The 24,781-nt window shown below is 34.8% G+C and overlaps 1 protein-coding gene across 1 annotated transcript in view; it reads left to right on the forward strand.

Moving 5' to 3' along the window:
* The first annotated feature begins 303 nt into the window (after positions 1–303).
* LOC124366254 (semaphorin-2A) overlaps positions 304–24,781 on the forward strand; it is a 420,155-nt gene continuing 395,677 nt past the window's right edge. The window contains exon 1 of the mRNA XM_046822650.1: positions 304–866. Coding sequence (XP_046678606.1) covers positions 701–866 — 166 coding nt within the window. The 5' untranslated portion in view covers positions 304–700. The remainder of the gene's footprint in view (positions 867–24,781) is intronic.

A 24,781-nucleotide genomic window follows, 5' to 3' on the forward strand; every position in this document is an offset into this window, starting at 1 on the left:
CAAGAATCTACAGAGTGTGAAGTAATCTAGCATTGGTTAAACGAGCGGGTGGGGGGGAGTGCTACAATGCGGCGGGGTGGCCGGGGGGGGGGACAAAAGTTGGCCGACAGAAAGGAAGTAGGTGGTTATCTCGTACAGGATTCCTTCCCTGGAATACTTGCAAGAGTGACTGTACCGCACAGACAGAGACAGCGACCGGCGGAGCGTGAACCGGCTGCCGAGACTGTCCGGAACTGGCCGACCCCACACGAGGCGGAGACGGCCGAACCCACCCGAAGCCGCTTTGTTGCATTCTCAGCGACTGCCGAGCTTCCGTCAGTTGTTTACTGGCCTTTGTCGCGCGAGGGGCTAGTGAAACTCGCGCATTTACTTCGCGTTGTTCACGATTCAGGGTCGTAGCACAAGCTACCCTTGTTGCAAAACGCTTCCGCGCCGTTGTCGATCTCTTGTTGGGTGTGCGAGTGAGGCGTTACAACGTACACAGGTCGGGTGACAAGTCCGAGCGGCGGAAAGGCGGTCTTTGTGTCCCAACAGGTTTTGCCATCGGCTATTTGTGGACGCCACAGTATGCTCATTCCTGGCGCTTTCGGTCCCAACCGAGAAATCTGCCCCTTGTGACTACGGCATGTGAGACCGTCCCATGCGCGCATAGTTCCTGCGTAGTTTAGTGTTTGTTTGTGTTTGTTGTCTGTCTGTGATCATGGCGCGAGTGATGGTCGCCCTGAGGGTGGTGTTGGTGGTGTTTTTGTTGGATGAGCTGGGCGTCTGGGCCCAACTCAAGGATGGGTCCGAATACGGCAACCACTGGGCTACCTACTACGAACAGCCCTGCTGCGCCACCAAGAGACACGTCAGGCATCACAAAGGTTACACTTTGGAACTACCTTGTAGTGGAGTAGTATTATTAAAACAAAAGAGAAGCTTTCAAAACAAACCGGTAAACATTTCAAAGAGTTGTAAAGTTATAAATTGTTGTAAGTTCGTGTTTGCATTTAACCGATTTTACATAGAATCGCTGCTTACATAAAGTGATAAACTTCACTACAAAATATGTTATTTTGTTTAACTTCGCAATCAAATAAACAATTCGCATATTCCAGCGCAATCTGCATTCCACCAATTTTTTCAATAATCCATGTAAAATATCTGCAATAAACTGTTTTCCCTTCAAATAAGGAAAAGTTAGCGTTAAATATAGAATAATATTTTAAATTACAACTGTACTGATCGTTCAAAATTGGTATTTTTAATTAATGCAGTAAATAAAAACATCGTTTCTGATACGTATTATCCTGGTGTAAGGTATTTTTAGGACAAACTGGCGTTTTTAAATGTTATCTAATTCCAACCAATCTTTTCAACTCTATTGTTCATTATACGAATAATTCTTATGTTTTGATTATTTATTTTCGCGATTGGAAATTTTATAAAGTGAAGACGCATCTTTCTCTCTTTATTGAAAAATACAACGAAATGCACAAAATATAGTCGCAGCCACAAAGTTCTTTTCCCTGTTATTTGCTTACAATAATTTGTGTTGAATAAATTTGTTTCTAAAATATACCTAGGACACACTTTTACAAAATGGACACATGACAACAAAGTGGTATCTCCACATCTTGCAGCAGCAGTGTTTCAACATTAAAAACTTTTTATTCTTGTCTATAGGTTTCGTCGAAATATGTATTTTTTAATTACCTCAATGACAGAAGTTTTCGAAAATAGTTGAGTATCTTTACTAATTACTACTAAAAAAAAATATCTCGACTATTACACAGTATAAACTAACAGCTTAACCTTGGTAGTACCCTTTTCGTTATGGCAGGTTTTTAAAGATACACAAATTCAAAGTACAGTATCAAAGGTCCAATTCGAGAAAAACCAATACCACTCTTTCTCACTGGTGCAAAAAATACTTAACTTAAAGTATTTTGAAAACTTTAGACTCAAAATATATTTTCCCTTGAACATTCACATCAAAATTTTAGTTTGGAGAAAAAAACCTCTCATTGATTTCACAATAATGTGCCTACGTTATTCAATAGGATAGGACGATGTATAGACCTAAAATAAAATTTTTGAATACAACGTTATTGATAAAGTAATGATTAATTTTAAAAATTTCAATAATAACATATAGATATATTTATTATTAAGGAACCCGTTGAGAGAAAAAACTGTTAATAAATTTACGTTCATCAGTATTATTTGTAAAAGCTAATATGTAAAGAAGGCAGTCGCGTATAAAATTAGTTTTCTCTGACTGCGTAAGGGCGGATATTATTTTCAACCGGTTCATCTCATTACTTATAGTTTTCCAGTGACTTGCTACTTCTCCATTAAATGAAAAGTTTCTTTAACAGTACGCACACAATTTCAGTTCAGACCTACAACATGCACTGTTTAATTAAACGTTACGTAAAAACCTACAGCTGTCTTCTCTGTCCGGAAATGGCAAGACAAGTAAATTCTATTTGAATTAAAACCTATCAGACCGGTTCATAGCAGGCAAGTCCTTACAGACCAAGTTTGCTTGCGCGTTGTTTTAAGTGTACCTTAGCGTAGTCTGTGTAATCGAAGGAGCTGGTCACGCGATTGTGAGCCTTACGTAATTAATTTTTGGTCCTAACAGGGACGGATATTGTAGAACGTCGAGTCAGCCGCTTGGCGACAGCTTGCATGCAGAACGAGCTGTCAGTCAACCGAGCTAATAGCGTGTTTTGTTTCGTGTTAAAACGCTAAAAATTGATTTCATATGGAGTTACCCGTTTTTATTGCAGAGTTACTCATTTTTCTTGCCGAGTTACCAGTTTTTCTTGCGGAGTTACCAGTTTTTCTTGTGGAGTTACCCGTTTTCTTGTGGAGTTACCACTTTTTCTTGTGGAGTTGCCACTTTTTCTTGTGGAGTTACCCGTTTTCTTGTGGAGTTACTCATTTTTCTTGCCGAGTTACCAGTTTTTCTTGCGGAGTTACTCGTTTTTCTTGTGGAGTTGCCCGTTTTAAGTCCTGATAATGTAAACTTGCCATATCGGTATATCGTATTGTTAATTTATAAAAGTAACGCAATGAATTTTATTTTATTTTATTTATTGTGAAACCTAAAAAACCCGTCCGTTTTCCGAAAGGAACGGCTTAACGATGAAAAGGAATTTATAATATCCTATAGACAAAAACATAACTCATTGCTTATGTACAAAAATGATTCACGAAACACCTAGATTTTTGTAAAGGATAAACCAATTGTCAAATATTAGCTATTGCGAAACATGCGTTAGAAACAAATCACACCTTTAAAAACTTCACATTACTAAAACAAGTCCATAAACAAGAGGAACTGGACGCTTATGAAACATACGTAAAGAAACATAAAGATAAAACTTTGAACAATGATTTTGAACCGATTTAAAACTCACAATTCCTTTAAAATATAACTAAATTCTTTTTGACCCTAACTTTTATACATATACGGTACCTATTTATTAATATTGAATTTATTTTACTTTTAATTAAAAAATTCTTGTATTAAGCTTTATTCAGCTGATAATTGTTTTAAATTGTAAAATATTTATTATACTATTTCAAATTGTTGGTTCACATCTTGACAATGGCGTCTTTGATGTCGAAAAGCCTCCTGTGAAAAAGTAAAATTATTGAATAATTGTGACTTTTCTTTCATGAAATAATAGAAAATAGTTTTTCCAATAAAAATAGGTCCCTTTTGGAATAGTTTATAAATTTATTAGGTAGTATAATCCAGTTTTACTTTATAAGTAGTTTACCTATAAACGTTATATAAAGTCTCCATTAATTAAGCGTATAACATCCTTTAATACTCATTTTTTCGAATGTTTATTTTTATGTGGTGTCTATTCTAAGTATTTTCTATTTAACAAGAACGCATACATTTGTAAGTTACACGTGTGTGAAGAGAATTTTATTTTTGTTTTTAATGTTTTCTTCATAATAAAAACCGTGTTCTTTATTTAGTGACGGAATATATATATATATATATATATATATATATATATATAATATATATATATATATATATATATAGCATTGAATAACAAAAAGTACTTGCTCCGCCGGGACTCGAACCCGGATCTCTCAATTGCCGGGTGAATGTGCTACCATTACAGTACACCACAGATTCAATTATTTTGTATTAGGCCGTTTCTTTCACATATGTGTTAAATAACCAAACTAACATATGATCGGAAGACCAAATACCTGTGGGGTATAAATATAATATAGGTCTTGCTACTTTAATTAGAGCTACAAGAGAGATGTAAAATATAATACATAGTTCTATTAATGTTTAGCTCAGAAATGAAGGATGGGGTATAAACTATAAGTACAGTATTTATAGCTAGAAAAGGAGTTTAATTGTAAAAACAGTTTTTACAGCTTCATTTACAGCGAAAGAATTGTAACCCTAAATAGGATCTTGTACCGTCATTTACTCCTAAGAAAAGGAGTGTTGACTTAAAATAGGGTCTTACAAACGTGACGAGAGTTTCCGGCGAAATCCTTGTTATCAGTGAGCCATTGTTTACTTTTGATAAGCCCACGATACTTCCGTAAAGATAAACAAAGTCTTATCTCTTGTCTGTAAAACACTTACTTTGTCGATCTTTACCAAACATGTCAATTGCGCCAGCTGTTACTTAATCTGTTACAATTATTCGGTTATAATAGTGGTTTTCGTCACCGGGGCAAAAGTGGTTGTTTTTGAGGTCGGAAATACGAACTTCCAAAGACATTTTTTTCTGTGTGGTGAACAACGGTTTTCATCACACCGGAAGCAAAATTAAAACTTATTTATTACCTAGTACACAGGGTGTTCAGTAAAAGTATTTAAATACTGTTGGATTTTGTTAGCTACATATAAAAATGAGCAAAAAGTTCGTATGAAGGAATATCCTAAAACCGTCTATCTGTCTGTATGTGTGTTTTATACAAATATTTTATCTTTTGAACCAGTTAAGATAATGTTATGAAACTTGAGAATTGCATTAAACTTTGGTAGGCTTTTTTGAAAATAAAATATTAACAAAATCCTTTTACCCGTTTCAAAATGGCGTCTGTTTCAATCTTTTAAAGTCAGATAACAAAAAAACCGGTATAGTTATAAAAAATGCACAGGGTACCAATTATTTAGTCATTTTTATACCGATTCTAACGGTATGTGTTTCAAAGAAATCCGTCTACCCATAAACGAGCACAGCCACTTTAAAGATACGCTTGCACAAGCCGGGAGCGCCAAGCTGGTGAGTCACAGTTGAAAGGTATCAGTTGTTTAATGATAGCGCACTGAAAAAACCAATATTATGCACAAGCTGATTTTTTACAACTGCGTTATAAGGTAACGAAAATCAATGGACCTACTTACATAAGAAAAACAGCCGTTGCTTGTGCAGTGTGAATGTACAAATCAATATTTTAAAACAGCTTTACACAGTATAGATATTTGGCAGAGATGTTCGATAGTCGATGAATAAGCTTTATAACGTTAATAGCTAAATAGGTTTTTTAAAGATCTCTTAAAACTGTACATAGTCTACTGCAGAGTTCATTAGTTTTTGTGCCAAGTGCCGCCAAGTTCAGACCGGAACAGGAAGCGACGATCAGTTGAAAGGCAGATGTCGAAGTCGGTGGCAAAGACAGGCAACAGTTCTAACCTGTATAATGGCCGACATGTTCCCTATCAACTTCTATTGTTCCGGTGTCAGTGTCGATTTCCTGTATTAGGCCTATTGCAATGCGCTGTACACAATTTCTGTTGGTCACATATAAATAGCGTTTTACCAGCGAAAAATGTGGTTTTTTCCTTAAATCATTGTCTTTATTATTTTCTATTATTTTATAATTTTAATACTTTTTATTCTGTGAATTTCTCTTTGCCATCACGGATACCTATCAAACCAATTTAAAGGCTTCGCTAACGCTCAGAAAATCACACGGAGGAAGATTAATCATCATCGAACTAGATGTTGTCAATATATAAATGAGCTTCATGGAAAATTAAATGTTTCCAGCCCCCGGAGAGATGCGCTTCACTAGCGCTCTGCCAATAAATTAAGTATTATACAAGATAAATATTTCATTGCTCATTTTATTTTGAAATTTTCCTTCTAGTATTTTCTAGTACAATAAGGCGCTTTTTTAGAAACAGACATAAATTAATTTTTTCGAGCCCCTCGAGTTATAGGCTTCGCTAACGCTCAGCCAACACACAGTAATGTTTGTATAAAATCAAATGGTTTCCACATTAAACCTGACATTAAATGGTTGATAGTAGGATTTCAAACATTTGCCATCGTTAATTGTTACAAAATGTATAACAACGTTTCGAAGATTGTAATCTATCCTCTTCGTCAGGTGAGGATATAATTAGTAGTAGCAAATAATTAGTGAACGTTGTGTTATTTATTTTGCCACATATAATGATGGCAAATGTACGAAATCCTGTTGTCCGTTCAAACCTTGCAATGGTAATAACACCAAGGGTCGCTATTAGTTGAGAAGTTGATATAACAACATCGTGAAATGACACACCTAACAATGATATCCCAGCTGATCGCAACGAAAGCAATGATTTCCACACAATATAAGGCCTGCAGTGGGGGTAGCACGTAGGCTATATGTTCCTAATGTATGCAGTAGTTAGCAGAAGTTATGGCCTGTCGGTGTGACTGGGTCCCTAGGGGCTGCGCTAGGGAACTGCGTTGGATACTGCATTAGCCCTATACTTGGGGCGTACTCTTTAATTTTGTTTTCTTACACACAAATACATTTTGCGGAACGCTACGTAAAGGGATGTAATATTCTTGAGATTCATTTTTTAAATAACCCAGTGGAAAGTTTGGTAAGTGTGGATTTTAATTAACGTTTGAGCCTTCCTACGTGTCGTAAGGATGTTAAAAAAACTTCCGGGTTATTTTTAAAAGAATTTCTAGTTTTATTCTAATGGTTGTGAAGGGTAAGGTCACCAGTAAATAGTGGAATTAAGAAAGATTGATACATTTATAAAGAGTAATTTTATATCACCATATCAAGATTGGTTTCTTCACAAGAAACTTTGGATACCCTTAGCTGTTCTAAACATTTTCCCATCAATTTGAGATAATTATTATGCCTATTATTTGTACAAATCACAAATTAGACAATCGTTATTGTGTTTTATATTCATTCATATACCAATAATTCTTGCAAATTTTACTGTGCCACGGAGTTATTTGTAAGACTTCACTGATTGGTGGTTGAATAAATCAAATTCGGCGTTATTTCATTATTTTTTTAAACTTGTTTTTCATATAATAAATCAAAAATAAATTATTACGTAATATTTTCGTGAGACTAGTAGCTCTTATTTGTATGTAAATTAAATGTATTGAAGGCAATTATTTGAGGGCCATTTTGAAATAAGGGAATATATAGATATATAATATATATTTAGTTTTTTTTAATTAACCCAACGTAATAAGATGAATACATGTGCAAAGTTTAGTTTACCTAAGATGTAATTAACGATAGTAAACAAAATTATTAATTAGAATCAGTATAAAAGTACATTTTAAAACATTTATTGGATATAATATCGCGTTTAATGTATAGTACCGTCGTTACATTGAATGCATGATATCGGCGAAGTACACAATACATACTTTGCGTGATTAAGTTGTAATTAGAGATTACATTAATTACATCAGTTAATTATCACGCCCAGATAACCCGAGCTGTGGACCGAATAAGCCGTAAACCCATGACAACATACACCATAGCTCTCGTATAGTTTTATCATCGTTGAAAGCATCGTTGCTATCGTTTAGTTGTGTTAACTTGATATTAAATATTCGTATCAATCTATTCCTAGAGCAATGGCTGGGATCTGACGCTGTTGCACTATTTCAAGAGAACCATAAAAAGTCAGCTTCGAAAAAGCTCCAGTTGAAGTCGTTACTCGTTTTGGCATCAGACGTTATGGATCTCTTCAGACGAACATGACTCCAGATTTCAGGAGCCAAAGTCTATAACAGCGTCAGATCCCAGATGCTGCACTAAGATAAAGGTGAACTGGAGCTTAATTCAACATTCACAGGCCTGCTACAGTTTTCTATCGCTTGTCAGTTATCATAAAATTATATCATTTAAACCATAAAATAACGTAATTTATTTGGTAATTAAGTCTTTTGCGTTATTAAATAGTTTTAATACGAATATGTTTTATCGAAATAATATGTTATCAAAGGGAAGCTAAGATTAAAAATGTAGGTTGTTTCTAATTTAAAAAAGAAATGGATACTGAATAAAAAACAAGCTTGTGGTACAATCTATATGAAGACTTGTCTATGTTTTATATACGTTAACATTCTACTTAAAAGTATAAATTCTTTTTAAACACCAATTTATGTGACGTTATCGAATAAAAGTATAAACCAACGGAATAATGCTGATATCATCGTAAATCACAGGAAATATTTTATCCGCTTTACTCTTATAGTAGGCAAAAAAGAGAAGTTTCCGCAATTTTCTCAAAAAAAGGTGAGCGGCCTATATGACTTATGTTTTATTTGGGCATATTCTTTAGCCTATATGCCCGCATATTCTTTAGCCTATATGCCCGCATATTCTTTAGCCTATATGCCCGTATATTCTGTAGCATATATTCCCATCAGGCAGCAATGCTCTTTTTAATTTAATCTTAAAGAGCACTTTTTTGTGACCAAAGTCGAAAGTCAAAAAGGAGGTACTCATCAGAATTTATATTTTTATAAATATATTGTTTGTACTGTGACAAACTGATTCTTATCACATTCTTAAAAATATAATTTTATGAGTTCTATATTTCATTGCCATAATACTAATTCTTCTTCCCGTACGTATACTATGTTCCGACAATGTAAGTTAAAGGGGAAACGGATGCAATTCAGCAATAAATCCTTTTCAACTTGCATTATTCTCTTAGCAACATGAACAACGTTCTCACCGGAAGTACTAACTTGTTGCGTAAAAGAATTACTCGTCGAGTTCCGTCAATATTGTCTCGTGGGCCTGTGGCCGTCATGTTTTCTTGGAAGTTCCACTAAACTCGCATACAAACCGAACTCGCCCTTTGTGAGTTCCTTCAAAGACAATATTTTGCTTCCAGCCTCGCCAGACGAAACTGATATCTTTGTCTACAATCACTGTTCACTGTACGCCGGATTGATTTAAACCCTTCCGGCGGCTTCTTTCATGTTTCTGTTAAAAGAAAAATGTCCCATTATTTATTTATTGTCAAATGTAGGCCTACCTGATTAACTATTACATGAAATATAACTTCAAAGATAGTTACTTAGCTGTTTCCCGCGGCTTTTCGTAAGCTTTGCCCGTGTATGTGCACTTCTGGCTGACGTGAATTGTGTTTCCAACGTCGATATTTGCTGTGTTGCCATGATCAAGAAAATTTGTGTATTTTTATAGCCATTGTACACGTAGATGTACTTGATTATAAAGTGGTCTAATACTCAAGGTTTAGGTTCAACCAGATATGTATCTTTAAAGCGAATATACATAATAACATTAAGCGCCTTCAAATAGTGTTTGGTTATTTAATATACGTAACTGTCTTGTAATTGCAGTTTATAATGTGCAGGCGATTTGATAACCTTTACATTTTGTAGCGCCGCCTGGTGGTGAGTTACATTAATGGGAATAGCATATAAACCTTCTAACAACAACAAATAACATACAAATTTTCATAATGATCGTTCAAATAGTTTATAATTCTATAAAGGACATACAGACAAACACACACACACACACACACACACACACACACACACACACACACACACATATAGCTTAAAAGTTTACGTAAGTCAGTTTACTACGACTGCAATGTACAGTGTGTTCACAAAGCAATGTACAGCACAAGAGTGAGATTAACATAGGATTAAAGAGTACTCAAAAAGTTTTACGTCAGTTTATCTGAGATCAACATGAGCACGATGAATCACCCTGTGCAAGCGAACTTTGATCTCCTCTCATATATTGATCAGGACTTCTGGATAACTGATTCAATCACAGTTCTGATCAGTTGCTTTAAGTGTTCAATATAGACTACGAACTATGCATATTTCCAGACGACTGAAAGGTAGCCTCAACACTAAAACAATTCGGTTAAAAAAATTTTATCAAGGCCATTTTCATACAGAATTCATACCTTTTTAACTTTCATATTGCTTCAAAGCCTTCAATTTCAGAAAAAATCCCTAATTTAAGAAGACCTCTGCTCCCTGAGTTAACCAAGCCATCGTGCAGAAGGAAAATACAATTTTACTATTGTCAATTCTTTATTTTCATGATGTTAGCATCAAAGACCAGTCATCACTACCATTCATATTCGAGACATACAACCCACTAAATGCCGGATGAAAATCACCGAGTGAAGAACCAACAGTCATCGTTCTTTTGCAGTCTTCGTCAGTATTACGACATTCCTCTAGAGCGGCAGACTGCGATACAAGACTTGTATCGAAATATTTAAACGCCGCATTCCGCTTGTATCACGTTTTCTTCTAACGATGCAGATGATTTGAACGTGTATGAACTGGAAGTCCAAGGTAGCAGTGCCCACTCTAGTCGTTCACCGAGAGTTGAGAGTGATGCCCCGCCCACCTCTGACGTCACAGTGGTGACGTGCGGTCAACAGTAGTGCCAACCTAACTGCTTTACAATGTTGGAAAACATTTCGTCACTGTTATGACCGGAGGGACTTTTGCAATAAAGATTTCTTTTTTTAGGACTCACCGCGTTGTGGGTGGAGCTTCACTGTCAACTCTCGATAAATATACTTGTAATTAATGATTTTAATACTTACTATCACTGGACTGTATAAACTGTTTCAAATCAAAGTTAAACTGAATTAAATAAGGTGCCTTTGAGATTAGATCCTAATTAAGGGACAAAAACCTAAAGATAATCAGGGCCCACTCGAACTTCGTATATGCTTGCATTTATTTTCTTAACATCTTTTTCAGATTAAAATTAAGATTTCTTTTAGGCTAATTCACATTATAACTGTCTCCATGGTCGTCCGCTTGTACCAGCAATTAAGCTTTAAAGTGCGATACCCGACGTCAAAATATTCCTAAAACAATGTTTGGCGAAAATAAAAGAAAATCCTCTTTTCTTTGTTTGCCCACTTGAGTTGGTAGTTGAGGAAAAGCCCGATAGATCGCACCAAGCGCTCTCGTCTCGTCTAGAGTGTTTCTGCTTTCAGGAACGGTTAATTATTGTTATAATTTCGTTTATTTTCCCCCTAAAAGAGTTGTATGGCTTAATTTAACGTTTTCCCTTATTTAATTTTAAAATAAGCTCTGCACTGAAATGTAACTAATTGGAATGAGTCCAGGTTTTCCTTCAGGTCGTGGACCGACCTGAATAATACAATGTTCGTAAAAAGCTGCGGAAAAGACAATTAAAGATGTGGAATTGTCAGAAGTTACCAGTTTAATCAATCTGGAATTTTAGTTTTTAAAAACTAATGGTCAAATTCACAGAAAAGACAATTAAAGATGTAGAATTACCAGAAGTTACCAGTTTAATCAATCTGGAATTTTAGTTTTTAAAAACTAATGGTCAAATTCACACAAATATTATGTAATCATTATTTATTTAGTCGAAGAAATTTCCAACGCGATTCTTTAAGGAGGTTTGGTACTGTCTATACTGTCAATGTTAATTTGTACAATTAAAAAAACCCCAGTTAAATTAGAAACACAAAATATTTACCACATATTTACTTTTATGTTATGAAGCTATTAAGATTGTTTTCTAAAAGTTTTGTCTGATTTTGAAATTATAACAATAAATAAAATTACAAGTTTAAAAACGTGTTTTTATACTGTGATAATATGTTTTGCTTACTCTGTTAATATGTCCAATGAGTTAAAAAAAACACTTAGTAACTTTGAAATAACAAATTGAATATGTGGTAAAAGTTTCAGATCTTTATCTTGAGTACTTTTTGAGTAATGTCCATTTTTATAGTAAAAACACTACTTTCGGAAAAACGGAATTTTATTCATTTACAGAGTTTTAGTAAAGGCCAGCTCAGGAGGACCACTATATTTGGCTTCTATCTCATCAAATTTTCCTTTAGAAACCTTGCTTTCTGGTTGGCTCTCTTAAACCGTTCTTTAATTTTTAAGAGGTTTCTCTTTCAACTTTTTTTCATCAAATAGACTATTGAAGGTCCAGTCTTCGAAGCAGTTGAGTTAGACTTGGTTGTTATTTAGGGCCTACCACTCTGACCTTTTATATTTTTAAAAAAAAAAAAAAAAAAAACCACGAATGTTGGATGATCTAGACACGATAATACGTAAAAGAACGTAAAAAACATTTCAGTAAGTGAGAGAACAACTAAACTTTTACAAAATAAGACTCCTGTTAAAACAAGGCTACCGTATCATAAACGTAACCAACATATATGGAAACACATGTATTATACGAAAAATCTCACAGATTGTCAAACTTCAGTGTTACCAAACTTCTGTCATCTCAAAACAAAAATTCCCAAACTAAGTTGTGTTTTACTACAACAATAATGCAACTTGGACGAATTAAATGCCAACAAAAACAGTTCATGTTTACTTAAAAACGTTTTTGAAAATTATGTTCTAGTCATCTAAAACACTTTATACATAATTTTTACCGGAAAAAACTACACAATTAGAAAACAAAAGAAACTAAACAAATTGTCCAAATCAAGATGTTTTTATTTAAAAGAGTGGCACAACTTAATGAGAATTTAATTTAAATTAATGCTTGAACTGTATTCTACAGAACACATACCATATGTACTCGGCAACTTTGCTCCTCGTCCTCCCTTCACCCCTTAGGCGATAAGGAAAGTCGAACTGGAGATTACGTTCGCTTTGAACATCTCCGAAACTTTAAGCCCTTGACCCTTACAAGGGCTCTACTTAGGGAACCAATTAGATGTGAAAATTATAGACTTGCCAGAAAGCGATTAGATCTCTCGACGCATCTTAGTTAATTGGCCAATGCGTGCGACGCTGTAACCACAGTGAAGCTCGGTAACCACAACTACGGACTATGTAACCACCGGCTACGGACTATGTAAACTTTGTAACCAGCTGTGAACAGGTTAGCACAAGTAATTGTTGCGTACATTTGTCATCGTTGTGTGTTTGAAACCCCTCATCCGTTAGCCTATCCTAACTCGTTTGCGACATCAGCCGCAATTGTCTCATTATCGTATTATAAATAGAGAAGAAGAGTGGACCGATTACATCTCCTTGTGGTTAGTGATGTAAAATTCCAGGGAATTTAAAATCGAGGAAACATTCCTAGGGAATGTTGCCAGCGATATTTCCAAATTCATAAATTCCCGGGAAATTATGATTAATTTGGAAGAAAGCTCGAAAAACTAAAACTAATAGGTAAAAGCAGTAGCTATATGGTTAAATCAAACTCTAAAACTATACAATCATAAATTGTAAAGCCGAAAAACATAATGAAAAAGTGAATTTATTAAAAATAAGTATTTTTTTAAATATTTTAGATCTAGGATGTTTGAACATGAGTTCCAAGATGAAGTTACTGTACTTATTTAAAAATGCTTGAATTTTTAATAATGGTTAGGAATCGAAATCCGTTTAGTTCTTTAAATTCCCAGGAAATTGTTTTTACAGGAAATTAATACATGGAATGATAATTCTTTGATTAAAATGTATGAATTCACTGAGTTAACCTGGTTTTAAGATTATATAACTGTTAAAAAATTCAAAATTACAAATTTTCATAAATTCCAGATTTTTGGGATTCTTCCTAGACCAAAGAATATTCCCGGCAATATTCCCATTTCAGTTCCCGCCCACTGGCAATATTTCCGGCCACATCACTATTTGTGGTATACATTTACAACCTATTAACTTTATAATTTTATTAAACATCACACCAACAAAGTTAGATACAACCCTACATTACTTGGAAAAACTGTAAAGACTAACAACTTGTACAAGTTACGGATTAAGAGTAGTTTTGTTTATATTTCATTACACTAACAATCTTTTTCATTGTAGATGAAGACAGTTTTTTTCTTATATGTCGTATTATGTTTTTTAATAGTCTTTGTGTAGTGAAACAAAGCTTGTATGGATCTCATTGAATTGGAACACAATGAAAGTGAATCAGTTCCCATATGATTCCTTTATGTTCGTTCCATACACCGATATTAATATTCATGTTTCCGTAACACAATGTCATTAAGTCCGATCCCACTTTATTCCTACATTTTCATCGTATTTACTGTCGGTAACACAATAATAATACTAATAAATTGGATCCCCTTTTTACTATTTTATTAGTTATCCATAACACAATGCCTTATCAAAGTCAGATCGCATTTCAATTCCTTGGTTTTTTATCGGAAACTTTCATTGATTTCAAATGGTGTTTGCTGTTTTTTCGCAATTAACAATAGCATCTTGAAAGAGCAATCGAATGTCGGACGTTACAAAACGTATATAAATAGTATTTGTAACATATAAAAATGGCAAATTTCCGAAATCCAGTAAACCTTAAAAACCTGCCATCGCCAATAACTAACTCTAATCAAAGAATGTTATCATATTAAACAAAGATTTTGTAATTTTTAATAAGCAATAATTATGTTGAACGTGTACAGCTTATAACTTCACATAGGTACTTTGAAAAACAAAGAGAGTAAAATGGTTTAATGTGTCCTAGTTGCTCTTTGAAAAATCAGGAACAAATAATTTATACACAACTGAAACTTTTTTTGTGCCAATATTTTCTATCTTCCTACGATAATTAATGCCAAATTATGAATACAGGCTCAGACAACGATACTTTTAGGGACGGTTTCTTCGCCAATTACATTTTAATTTACACTAAACGTTATTTTAAGTGGTTTAAACCCACTGTATTTGACTATCCAGGAATCGAACTCCTGACCTCTGGGGTTTGAGAGCCTCAGTCTTGCCCTACACTATGATGAAAGTCTGTGTACTAAGCTTCGGAATAACTGTCACGGTTGTCCTCAACGTGCATCTTACCTAACCTTGGGGCGTCGCCTACCTCCGTCTGCGAGACTAAGCGAGTCCTTAAAGGCGTATTGGCGTTTTACCCAGCGAAGTTAGGGCTAAGAAGCCCTCTCTAACACAACCTGGGGGACCCTTCCGAACCACCATCAATGGCCGTTCAGGCGGGCTGCTTGCAAGGACAGGATCGCTCAGCGGTCGCCCATCCAAGCAGCAGCCACGCTCGACGTCGCTTGATTTGGTTATCTTGCGATAACAGTTGTACCTGCTACACTGCGCCATTGGCGAAAGTTTTAAATTTTAATGTAAAAGAATTAAAAAAAAAACCACAAAGAAAAAGTCCCAATTATAATTAATCTTGCTGTGAAATTATGTACCCTTTAGTAACCCGTTTCTGGGTTACCATTAATAAAGTAAATTAGACTGTCAGGACCAATAATTTGAATAAGCTATCAGTAAACAGAAATATAAATTAGATCAAAATAAGGGCAATAAATTCTAATTTAGAGAATTACAACTGTACGACTGAACACTAAATTAAAGCCCCAAATCCTCAGTCATATATTAATTGTAAATATAGTTTCGTTAGAATTTTGAATTTTTGTTCACTATTAATTATTATTTATTGCTTTTAAGACACGAAGTAGTTTAACTGTTACCTAACTTTACACATATTTTTACTGATATAGAATTTTAATTTATTAATGTCAACACAACATTTTGTTCCTTATCTAGCTCTAACTGTTATTATTGTAATGTACACTATTAACTGTAATTTTGATAATTACAATACAATTGTAGAATTGTTCCAAGCAATGAAGATTTGGTAATAATTCGGGTCTTTTGTGTTATACGACCTCATTTCTTTAAAAGTTTTCTACGTTTACTTAGAGTGTTTAACTTACCTGAAATAGTTATTTGATGTAGTGAACACATGTTCTGTACTATATTCTACACAAAACACTATATTTCAATAAAACACACACACAACATAACTTAACCTAAATGAATTCCTTAAACTGTTGGTGGCCAAAAGTCAACAATGTCTTTTGTTATTTGTTCGAATGCATCGATCGTTTTATATTGTTGCCGCCAAAGAAATTCACATAAATAGGAATCAATCAAGTCTCAACCACTGTACAACAAAACACTGCGACTGCATAGGTAAACCGGGACCTGGATTGTAGGACTGTAGGTCCACGCCTAGTTTGACGAGGGTGGCTGACGTCACTTTTCTGCAGGGTAGGACAGTTAGTCCACGCCGACACCTGTGGACTAACTGTCCTACTTTTCAAAACTGACCTGGCCGTGCATTACTTTTTCTACCTGCACTTATTCTTTATTTTGGTCAGTAATGCTTCCACTACATTCGCACAGCGTACTGCTAAAGCAGCAAATATTAACAACAGTTTACTCAAGCTATCACATACGATGAAGTGGATTACTAATAGGGATTATATCTTAACGAATTCCATATAGCATTATATTACTATCTGATTAATTTGGTTGGCATTGTCCTAATGAATCATAAACATCTACAGTAAGTTTGTATTAGTTATTCCTTATATTGGACCATCGTTTGTATAATACTGTATACCAGTAGACACTATAATCGTTACAGACATTCTTAAGTTAGAAATGGCGTAACTACCTTGACTTTATTTTATGTATATAATTTCGTTTCATTCTTTTTGCAGCTGTCTTATGTAGTGTACTGAAAATTATTTAGCAGATATAGAGTTTAGATCTCGAAACATCCATTCAAGTGCTACAGTGTGAGTACGACGATCCCTTATCAACCCCTCGTCAAAAGAAACCCGTGAGTCGGACAATGGGTCCCAGGCCGGGACCGTGGACCTACTGTCCACCCCTTAAGAAGTAGGTAAGAAATGCTTCCGGCAGTTTTACGACGTGGACCTACAGTCCGTTTACCCGGGACCTGCGCCAATACCAGATAAAAACGGATTTTGCGATAAGATAAGGAACAATTATTACTGGTTGCCGCTCACTGATTACTGCTTACCTATTTTCACGTATTGATGTAATACATGTCTAAAAATGTGTTCATAGCATTAATGCATCAGAGAAACACTCTTATTAAACGTAGGAAACGTTTAAAGAAATGAGGTCGTATAACGCAAAAGACAGAATCATTCAATTTGCTCCGTTCTTGTGGACAGCAAAGTATATAAGCTCCTAGACAGAACACAGTTAGTTGGACAGCCAACTGACCGGACGGGAAATCCATCTGTAATGACGTCGTTAGTTCAAGAACCTGTAAAAAAGTAAAGACCCCCAGCCCTGCTAATCTTGGGTACCTCGACAAGCCAATGAAGTTTTAAGCGCTCTGTAAATAAATAACGCGGAGGATGAATGAGTAGGGGCCTATCATTGACGGTTAGACGGAATAATGTATAAGAGATGGGATTGGGGGGAGGGTAATAGCGTGGGGAATTGTGGGTTAGGCGATGTCGAGGAGGGGAATCCGTAGGCTTCTAATAATTTCAAAACAATCATTAATTTTTCCAGAGACTATAACCATTCTTTTATTTTATACAAGAAATCTTAATAGGCCTCATAAAATGTTTTGTATAAATTAACTCCTTGAATGCAACATACAACCGCTTGATGTCTTATTAGACTAATTAGGATCGTTTGGGATAGAGCTGCAATGAATGTGTTCATCTTGAATAAATGTATAGCTGTAATACATGTGCGAATACATTATTTATTGTTCAGTTAGAACAATTAGATGTCACAGTTGTGTTTTAGCTATTTTTTAAAAGTCTTTTAGAAAACTAGACCGAAGGGCAAACACAAGAAGAAGCAGAGAGAGCTGGCTCTCTGGAATACAGTCCACAGCGCGAACCTACGGCCAGACCTAGGAATACAATTTACGAGACCTACCGCAACCGTCGCGAATTTTTTTGTCTGGTGGTCCTAGTTAAGAACCTAATTTTTAATTGCCTGTTGAAATTGTCATGACAAACTAAAGCCTAATTGAAGGTGTATGCCTAATTAGTAATCTCCGCAATAAAATTAATTAATTATTGTGGTGAAGAAATCGTAAATTCTGTCAACTAGCAAATGTGTTTTTAGATTAAATAAATTTATCTTCTATCAATTTGAAAGTAAATGAATTTACACAGGTAAAAACGATTGTGTAATAATTGGTACAAGAAGTGTATGGATGGGAATTATGCAGAACGTATGTAATAGGCTACTGTAATGAGCATGTTTTATTAGGCAGTAAATATATTGAGCTAATAACATAACATGATTGTTGTGATTCGTGACTTCTTTGTCAAACGCATTAGACTATAATTTGTTCAGTTTTTTCAGTATTGTACATTTTGAAATTTAAAAGTAAAGTAAAGATGTCTTATTTTACCAGGTTATGTTAGGGCTAAGAAGCCCTCTCTAACACTTAACCTGGGGACCAACGGCGTGACTTCCGAACCACCACCAATGGTCGGGCAGGCGGGCTGCTTTCAAGGACAGGATCGCTCAGCGGTCACCATCCAAGCAGCAGCCACGCCCGACGTTGCTTGATCCGATAACCGTTGTACCCGCTACACTACGCCATTTTCAAATTTACTGTGTTTTGTTGGATTGAAGGATTGATAGACATATATGTTCTCCAGATAATAAGGACATTCATGCAAATGCGTAGGTGAGTAAATAATTAAGCCAATATCGATTAAACCATTTCGCATTAAATCGATTAAAACAATTCGAGATCTCGCAAATAGTAGGCGTACTGTATCAATCGGATGCGGGTTGCATAGACAAGGTTCATTCCCAACTTAGAGACCTGCAATTACACGGAAGGATCAGGATACAGGCTGGCCAGAAGTAGCTGTACTTCCTAGGCCTTTGATCCTTCGCCGGCCTCTGATTGGTTTCCCGGTTGTCGTGAGTTTGTGGTCAAATCAAGAGAAAGGCAATGTAGGCCAGCTAATTTCGAAACTAGTTTGAGCGCTAATAGATTTCAAACTCCTACAAACTATCGACCGAAACTTGGTGAACTTACTACAATGAAACATACACTTCCTATTTCGTGTCTATTACAGTTCACCGTCTATCAATGTTTTTACTTAATAATTGCAAACTAGTAAAAAGGATTAAATTAATGCATTACGATTAAGCATGTTTTTGGCGTTATTACAAAATCCACATCGTAAAAATAAAAACTGTTCCCAAGATAGCAGCTCACTACGTATGATTTTATACTTTGAAACAAACATAGGGCTGCATGGACGTTAAATGAAGGGAATAGGCATATTAAGTTCATTACGAAAAATTGTAAGCTTCGTATAGAGCAGTCCTTCAAAAATCAAATATATTCGAACTACTTTTATTTAAAATAAAAAACCTTTTTCAGTACCCATAATTGTTATTGAATATACGCAGTCTAATTTAAATTTATTATGTTTTTTTTTTCAGATTTTAACTATACAAGTAAATGAATACACACACATTTAACAACATTAATTTATTTTTTCGAGGCCTTTTGAAGTCAAAGAATTCATCGTCAGGAAACTTCATAAATAAAATTGGAAAATGTGTAACCTTATACTAGTGGTATCAAATTAAAATTTTCCAATCTTACAAGAATCTTCATTACCCATATATAATACACGCATACTTAATACATATATATTTCCATGAAATTAATTACATTCAAAATGTACAGATATCCTCGTGAAGTTACAATCCGCTTATTATTCAAGCTTTATTAGATGAAAGGGTTTTATGAAGTACAAGCAGACGATCAGCTAAGCCATATCCGACTAGCGTTGAGTTCACTGAAACTATTATTGCTTGGTATTACACTCGAAACAGTTTTACAGGTATATAAATGACTGTAATAGCACACTGTGTGTACATATGTTGTCAATACAAAGATGCAACAAGGAAATATTTTTGAAGGCTTTGTTCATTTTGGTTGGGCATTATCATTATTGAGAGGGCTATTTTAATTTTAGATTGACGTTATTATTACTGACAGGTCTCTGTTAATTTTGGATTAACCTAATATAATCATTGCTAAGAATACTCTGAACATTTTGGATTAACCAAATCATTGTGTAGAAGGCTCTGTCAATGTTGGAATATTTATTCATTGTTAAGAAGGCTCTGTTAATTTTGGATTAATCTAGTCATTGTTAAGAAGGCTCTGTAAATTTGGATTAACCTAATCATGGTAAGAAAGTTTCGTTAATTTTGTATTAACCTAATCATTGTTAAGAAGGTTTTGTCAATTTTGGATTAACCTAATCAATTTTAAGAAGGCTCTGTCTGAAGGATTAATCTAGTCATTGTTAAAAAGGCTCTGTAAATGTGGATTAACCCAATAATATTTAAAAAGGCTCTGTTAATTTTTGATTAACTTAATCACTATTAAGAAGACTCTGTTAATTGTGGATTAACCTAATCATCGTTAAGAAGGCTCCGTTAATTTTGGATTAACCTAATAATATTTAAAAAGGACCTGTTAATTTTTGATTAACTTAATCATTATTAAGAAGACTCTGTTAATTTTGGATTAACCTAATCATTGTTAAGAAGGCTCTGTACATTTTGGATTAAGCTAACCATTGTTAAGAAGGCTCTGTTAATTTTGGATTAACCTAATCATTGTTAAGAAGGCTCTGTAAATTTTTGATTAACCTAATCATTGTTAAAGTTCTGTCAATTTTGGATTAACGTAGCCATTGTTAAGAAGATTCTTTTAATTTTGGATGTACCTTATTGTTACTAAATTATTAAGGATCTACCTTATTGTTAATAATAGTGGTCAAGGATGTATCCACTGATTAGCCAGTAGTATTATATATTTATGAACCATAAATATTTATAAGAAACAGTTATACATTTGCTTTTGTTTATTTCAAAATTGAAATATATTAAATCGTATTATAGTTCCTTCTGGGAAATTTTACTTAACCATCGCGAACTCTTAGTACTTAACAGTTCCGCGACTGTAAAGACTTCTCACACCTCTAATTGTATACACTACAAACCTAATCATGACCTCTGTTTCTAGTAGCAATAGGTCAATGAGAACAAGAACAGACTGTACCCATTGAGCTATAGTACAAATGATGATTGTGCATGGCTGTACAGCGCCTATTCTGTCATTGTCCTTTACAAAAACCAACACGTACAATTTTGTAATATTTGTTCCTTTTCTGTTAAAATTTGGACTTTGGATCTTACCAGATTTCTTATAATAATTAAATAAAAAATAATTACGCCATAGAATAAATTCCCAAATTTATGTTGGACCGAAAGCTACTAAACATTAAATATTCTCAATTTTACATGATCTTCAATAATTAATGAATTTGATTTATTGTAAAGTTAAAAGCAAGGCACTTATTTTAACAAGGTCTCCCCTCCTTTTCCATTAGATATTTTTTGACCAATGCCAATTATATAGTGAACCTTTCAAGCTTGAAAGTCACTTAAACTCTTGACAAATGTAAAGCCTTAAGAGGAAAATGCCCAGAGAGTAATTCGTTCAATAGCTCATTGTTTTTGTGTTACGGCACCCCATACTCAACAATTTTAGTTCTTAGAATAGTTTAAAATATTTCAGCCCTGTTGTCGGCCCTGGGAACCTCAAGAATGTGAGCAATTTATTAGGTTTATGTGTTTTAGAATACAAGTTTTACTGGCCTATACTATTTTGGATGTACTCCAACCAAATTTGATGTCACACAGAATTACAATGAAAGTTCAAACAGAAGATAATAATATTTTAAGTTATTAAACTATGTTGACAATCGAGAATCTATTTATAAAACCAATCTGCAGATGTTCACATTTTAGCTAGTAGGGATTGGTTGAAAATTGTATATAATTTTTAAAATGCGTTATTTTTAAATTATAGTCCATACAAAAATTTGATGATGCTTTTAAACGTCAAGCGTATAAAAGCCGATATAATTTTATGTATATATTAGGAAACTTCAAAAAATCAATTAGGATCAAGTAAGCTACAAAACTATATAGCAAAAAGGCTTGTGAAAATATTGGATTTACCCAAGTTTAGGATGAGGAGAAGCTCTGAAGTGAAAAAGTATTTTCAAGCAAATATAACTCATCATATTTAATGATCAGTTCTGTCTTAATTTAATTTTCAGTTTTGTTCTGTAATTAAATAAATAACCATGAATGTAATAAACCTCTTCAGGTATGTTAACACATCTTATATCAATTTGAATCAAATTTGGTTTACTCACGTGCATATTGGACAAATCTATGTCACATACCAAATCAAGGCCTGTTGTTTTTTTTAAAGAGTGCCCAGTTTCTATTTTTAAAACTATTATTCTTTTTATTAAGACCTCTATAACTATACATGACCTGTCTTATGATTATAATAAACACTCTAGCTTCGTCTCGACGGTCCATGGAAAGAGGTTCTATAGTTTTAGGCTACGCTCATTTATTTACTTTTATTTTTCATTTCTGTCCTGATAGGTATTCCAACCAATGGTAACGCACTTCTTGTTACCTTACCATTCAATTAAAATTTGTTCAATTGTGCAATTTTGAAATTTACAGTATTTTTAAGTGGCTTTTTGTTTTGTTATAGGTACGTAACCACGAAAGTATGGACGCAAACCACCCACTCCGTGTAAGTTGTTATTCAATATTTCTATTCACAGCTATTATTATAGTAATTATGGGCGTGAATGTGAGTTTATGGGGCATCTTCATGCATATTCATGTATTAGTGTTCACTTGATATGAATTGCATCGAAATTAGAAGAAGTGTTAGCTGTCATCGACATATAAAGCTATGAGATTGTTTTAGCTATGAAAAAGAGAATGAGGAAAATGAAAATACACTATATGAAATACCGAAGAATACATGCGGTGAGAGTAAGAGAAGCGAGAGTGCGCGGAGTACAGAATCCAAGAACTAAGAATGGGAGCAACGTGACTGACAGTACAGAATCCAATATCTTGGAGTGGGAGGTGCGTGCCATGGAGTACTGAATCCAAGAACTGGGAGGAGCAGGTCAGCTGAATATCAAATCCAAGAACTGAGAGTGGGTGGACCGAGAGTCCGCGGAATATAAAATCCAGAAACTGAGAGTGGGTGGATCGAAAGTCCGCTGAATACGAAATCCAGAAACTGAGAGTGAGTGGACCGAGAGTCCGCGGAATACAAAACCCAGGAACTGAGAGTGGGTGGACCGAGAGTCCGTTGAATACAAAACCCAGGAACTGATAGTGGGTGGAGCGAGAGTCCGCGAAGTAAAGAATTGAAGACTTGTGGGGCACTGAAATTCTCCATCCCGAATCGGTATTATTTCAAAGCACTTTAAAGTTCAATTCAAGTTAGAAGTCAGCTGCATGGCACGTGATTTTCAAGTGGTTGTCAAAAAGAATAAAAACCACAATTTTAGCAAGTAATCATACTACGATATATTGTTTTAACGCAATACTATACGTTTCCCTCCTCGCTCAAAACGTGAACACTCTGGAGGTAGTATGTTGAGCGGAATACTGTGATAGACAGGTGCGAGGCTAGGGGCTCCCAAAGGTGCCGCCATCTTGAATCAGTAATGGCCCCTGTCCCGAGGGTAGCCTCACCCTACCTAAGCTGTCGATGGAGGCTCCGGTGTTACATCGCAGCGGCCTGTTTGATGGTGTGCTCGTTCTTTATTCTTTATCCGTCTAGGGAAGGCGGTTGGAGTGTAGTGATCTTCACACGCGCGATGATACATTGGGACCTGTGGTACTGTCACAGAAAAGTCTGTCAACACATGAAACATGACTGTGTTCTCAAATGTTCTACTCTTTTCATTGATACTGTTCTAAGTAATTGAACTAATCCCTAATTTTTACAATTTCTTTCTCCTCCAACCACAACGGCGTGAGGAACAACACAACTGATAATTTCACAAACTGACAATTACGGATCCCGTCGAAAAATTACATTTTACAAACAATAACGTGAAAGTCTCGAGCACATCGCTATCAATAGAACAGTCCTCGAGCAAACGTAAAAGAATTCAGCTTCAGAGCATTTAAAGGAATTAACTCAAAATACACAAAGAAACAAAGGTTTTCCCGAGGGTGGAAGAACAAAAGCTAACTGATCTTTTAAAGGACGAAATCCGCTCCGGCGACAAAAGGTAACTGACAATGGTTACCGGTCCGGCTGGGTGAAATAAAAATTACCTCCAGTTGGTTTCTATTTTCTTTGAACGAAAACATCAAAACAAGACGCGTCAGAAGTCATGGAACAGTAGGTTATATGACATGTAATATGATATTTGATATATACAACGATATTTAATTACTGTTGTATGTAATCGTGTATTGTATGTATTCCTATATGTTATCGTGTACTGTATATATTCCTGTATGTGATTGAGTATTGTATATATTCTTGTATGTAATCGTGTATTGTATGTATCCCTGTATATAGTCGTGTATTGTATGTAATCGTGTATTGTATGGATTCCTGTAAGTAATTGGGTACTGTATGTATTCCTGCATGTAATCGCGTATTGTATGGATTCCTGTAAGTAATGGTGTACTGAATGTATTCCTGTATGTAATCGTATATTGTATGTATTCCTGTCTGAATCGTGTATTGTATGTATTCATGTCTGAATCGTGTACTGTATGTATTCCTGTCTGAATCGTGTATTGTATGGATTCCTGTAAGTAATGGTGTA

Source organism: Homalodisca vitripennis, chromosome 7 (assembly GCF_021130785.1).
Source record: "Homalodisca vitripennis isolate AUS2020 chromosome 7, UT_GWSS_2.1, whole genome shotgun sequence".
In the NCBI taxonomy this organism is placed as follows: domain Eukaryota; kingdom Metazoa; phylum Arthropoda; class Insecta; order Hemiptera; family Cicadellidae; genus Homalodisca; species Homalodisca vitripennis.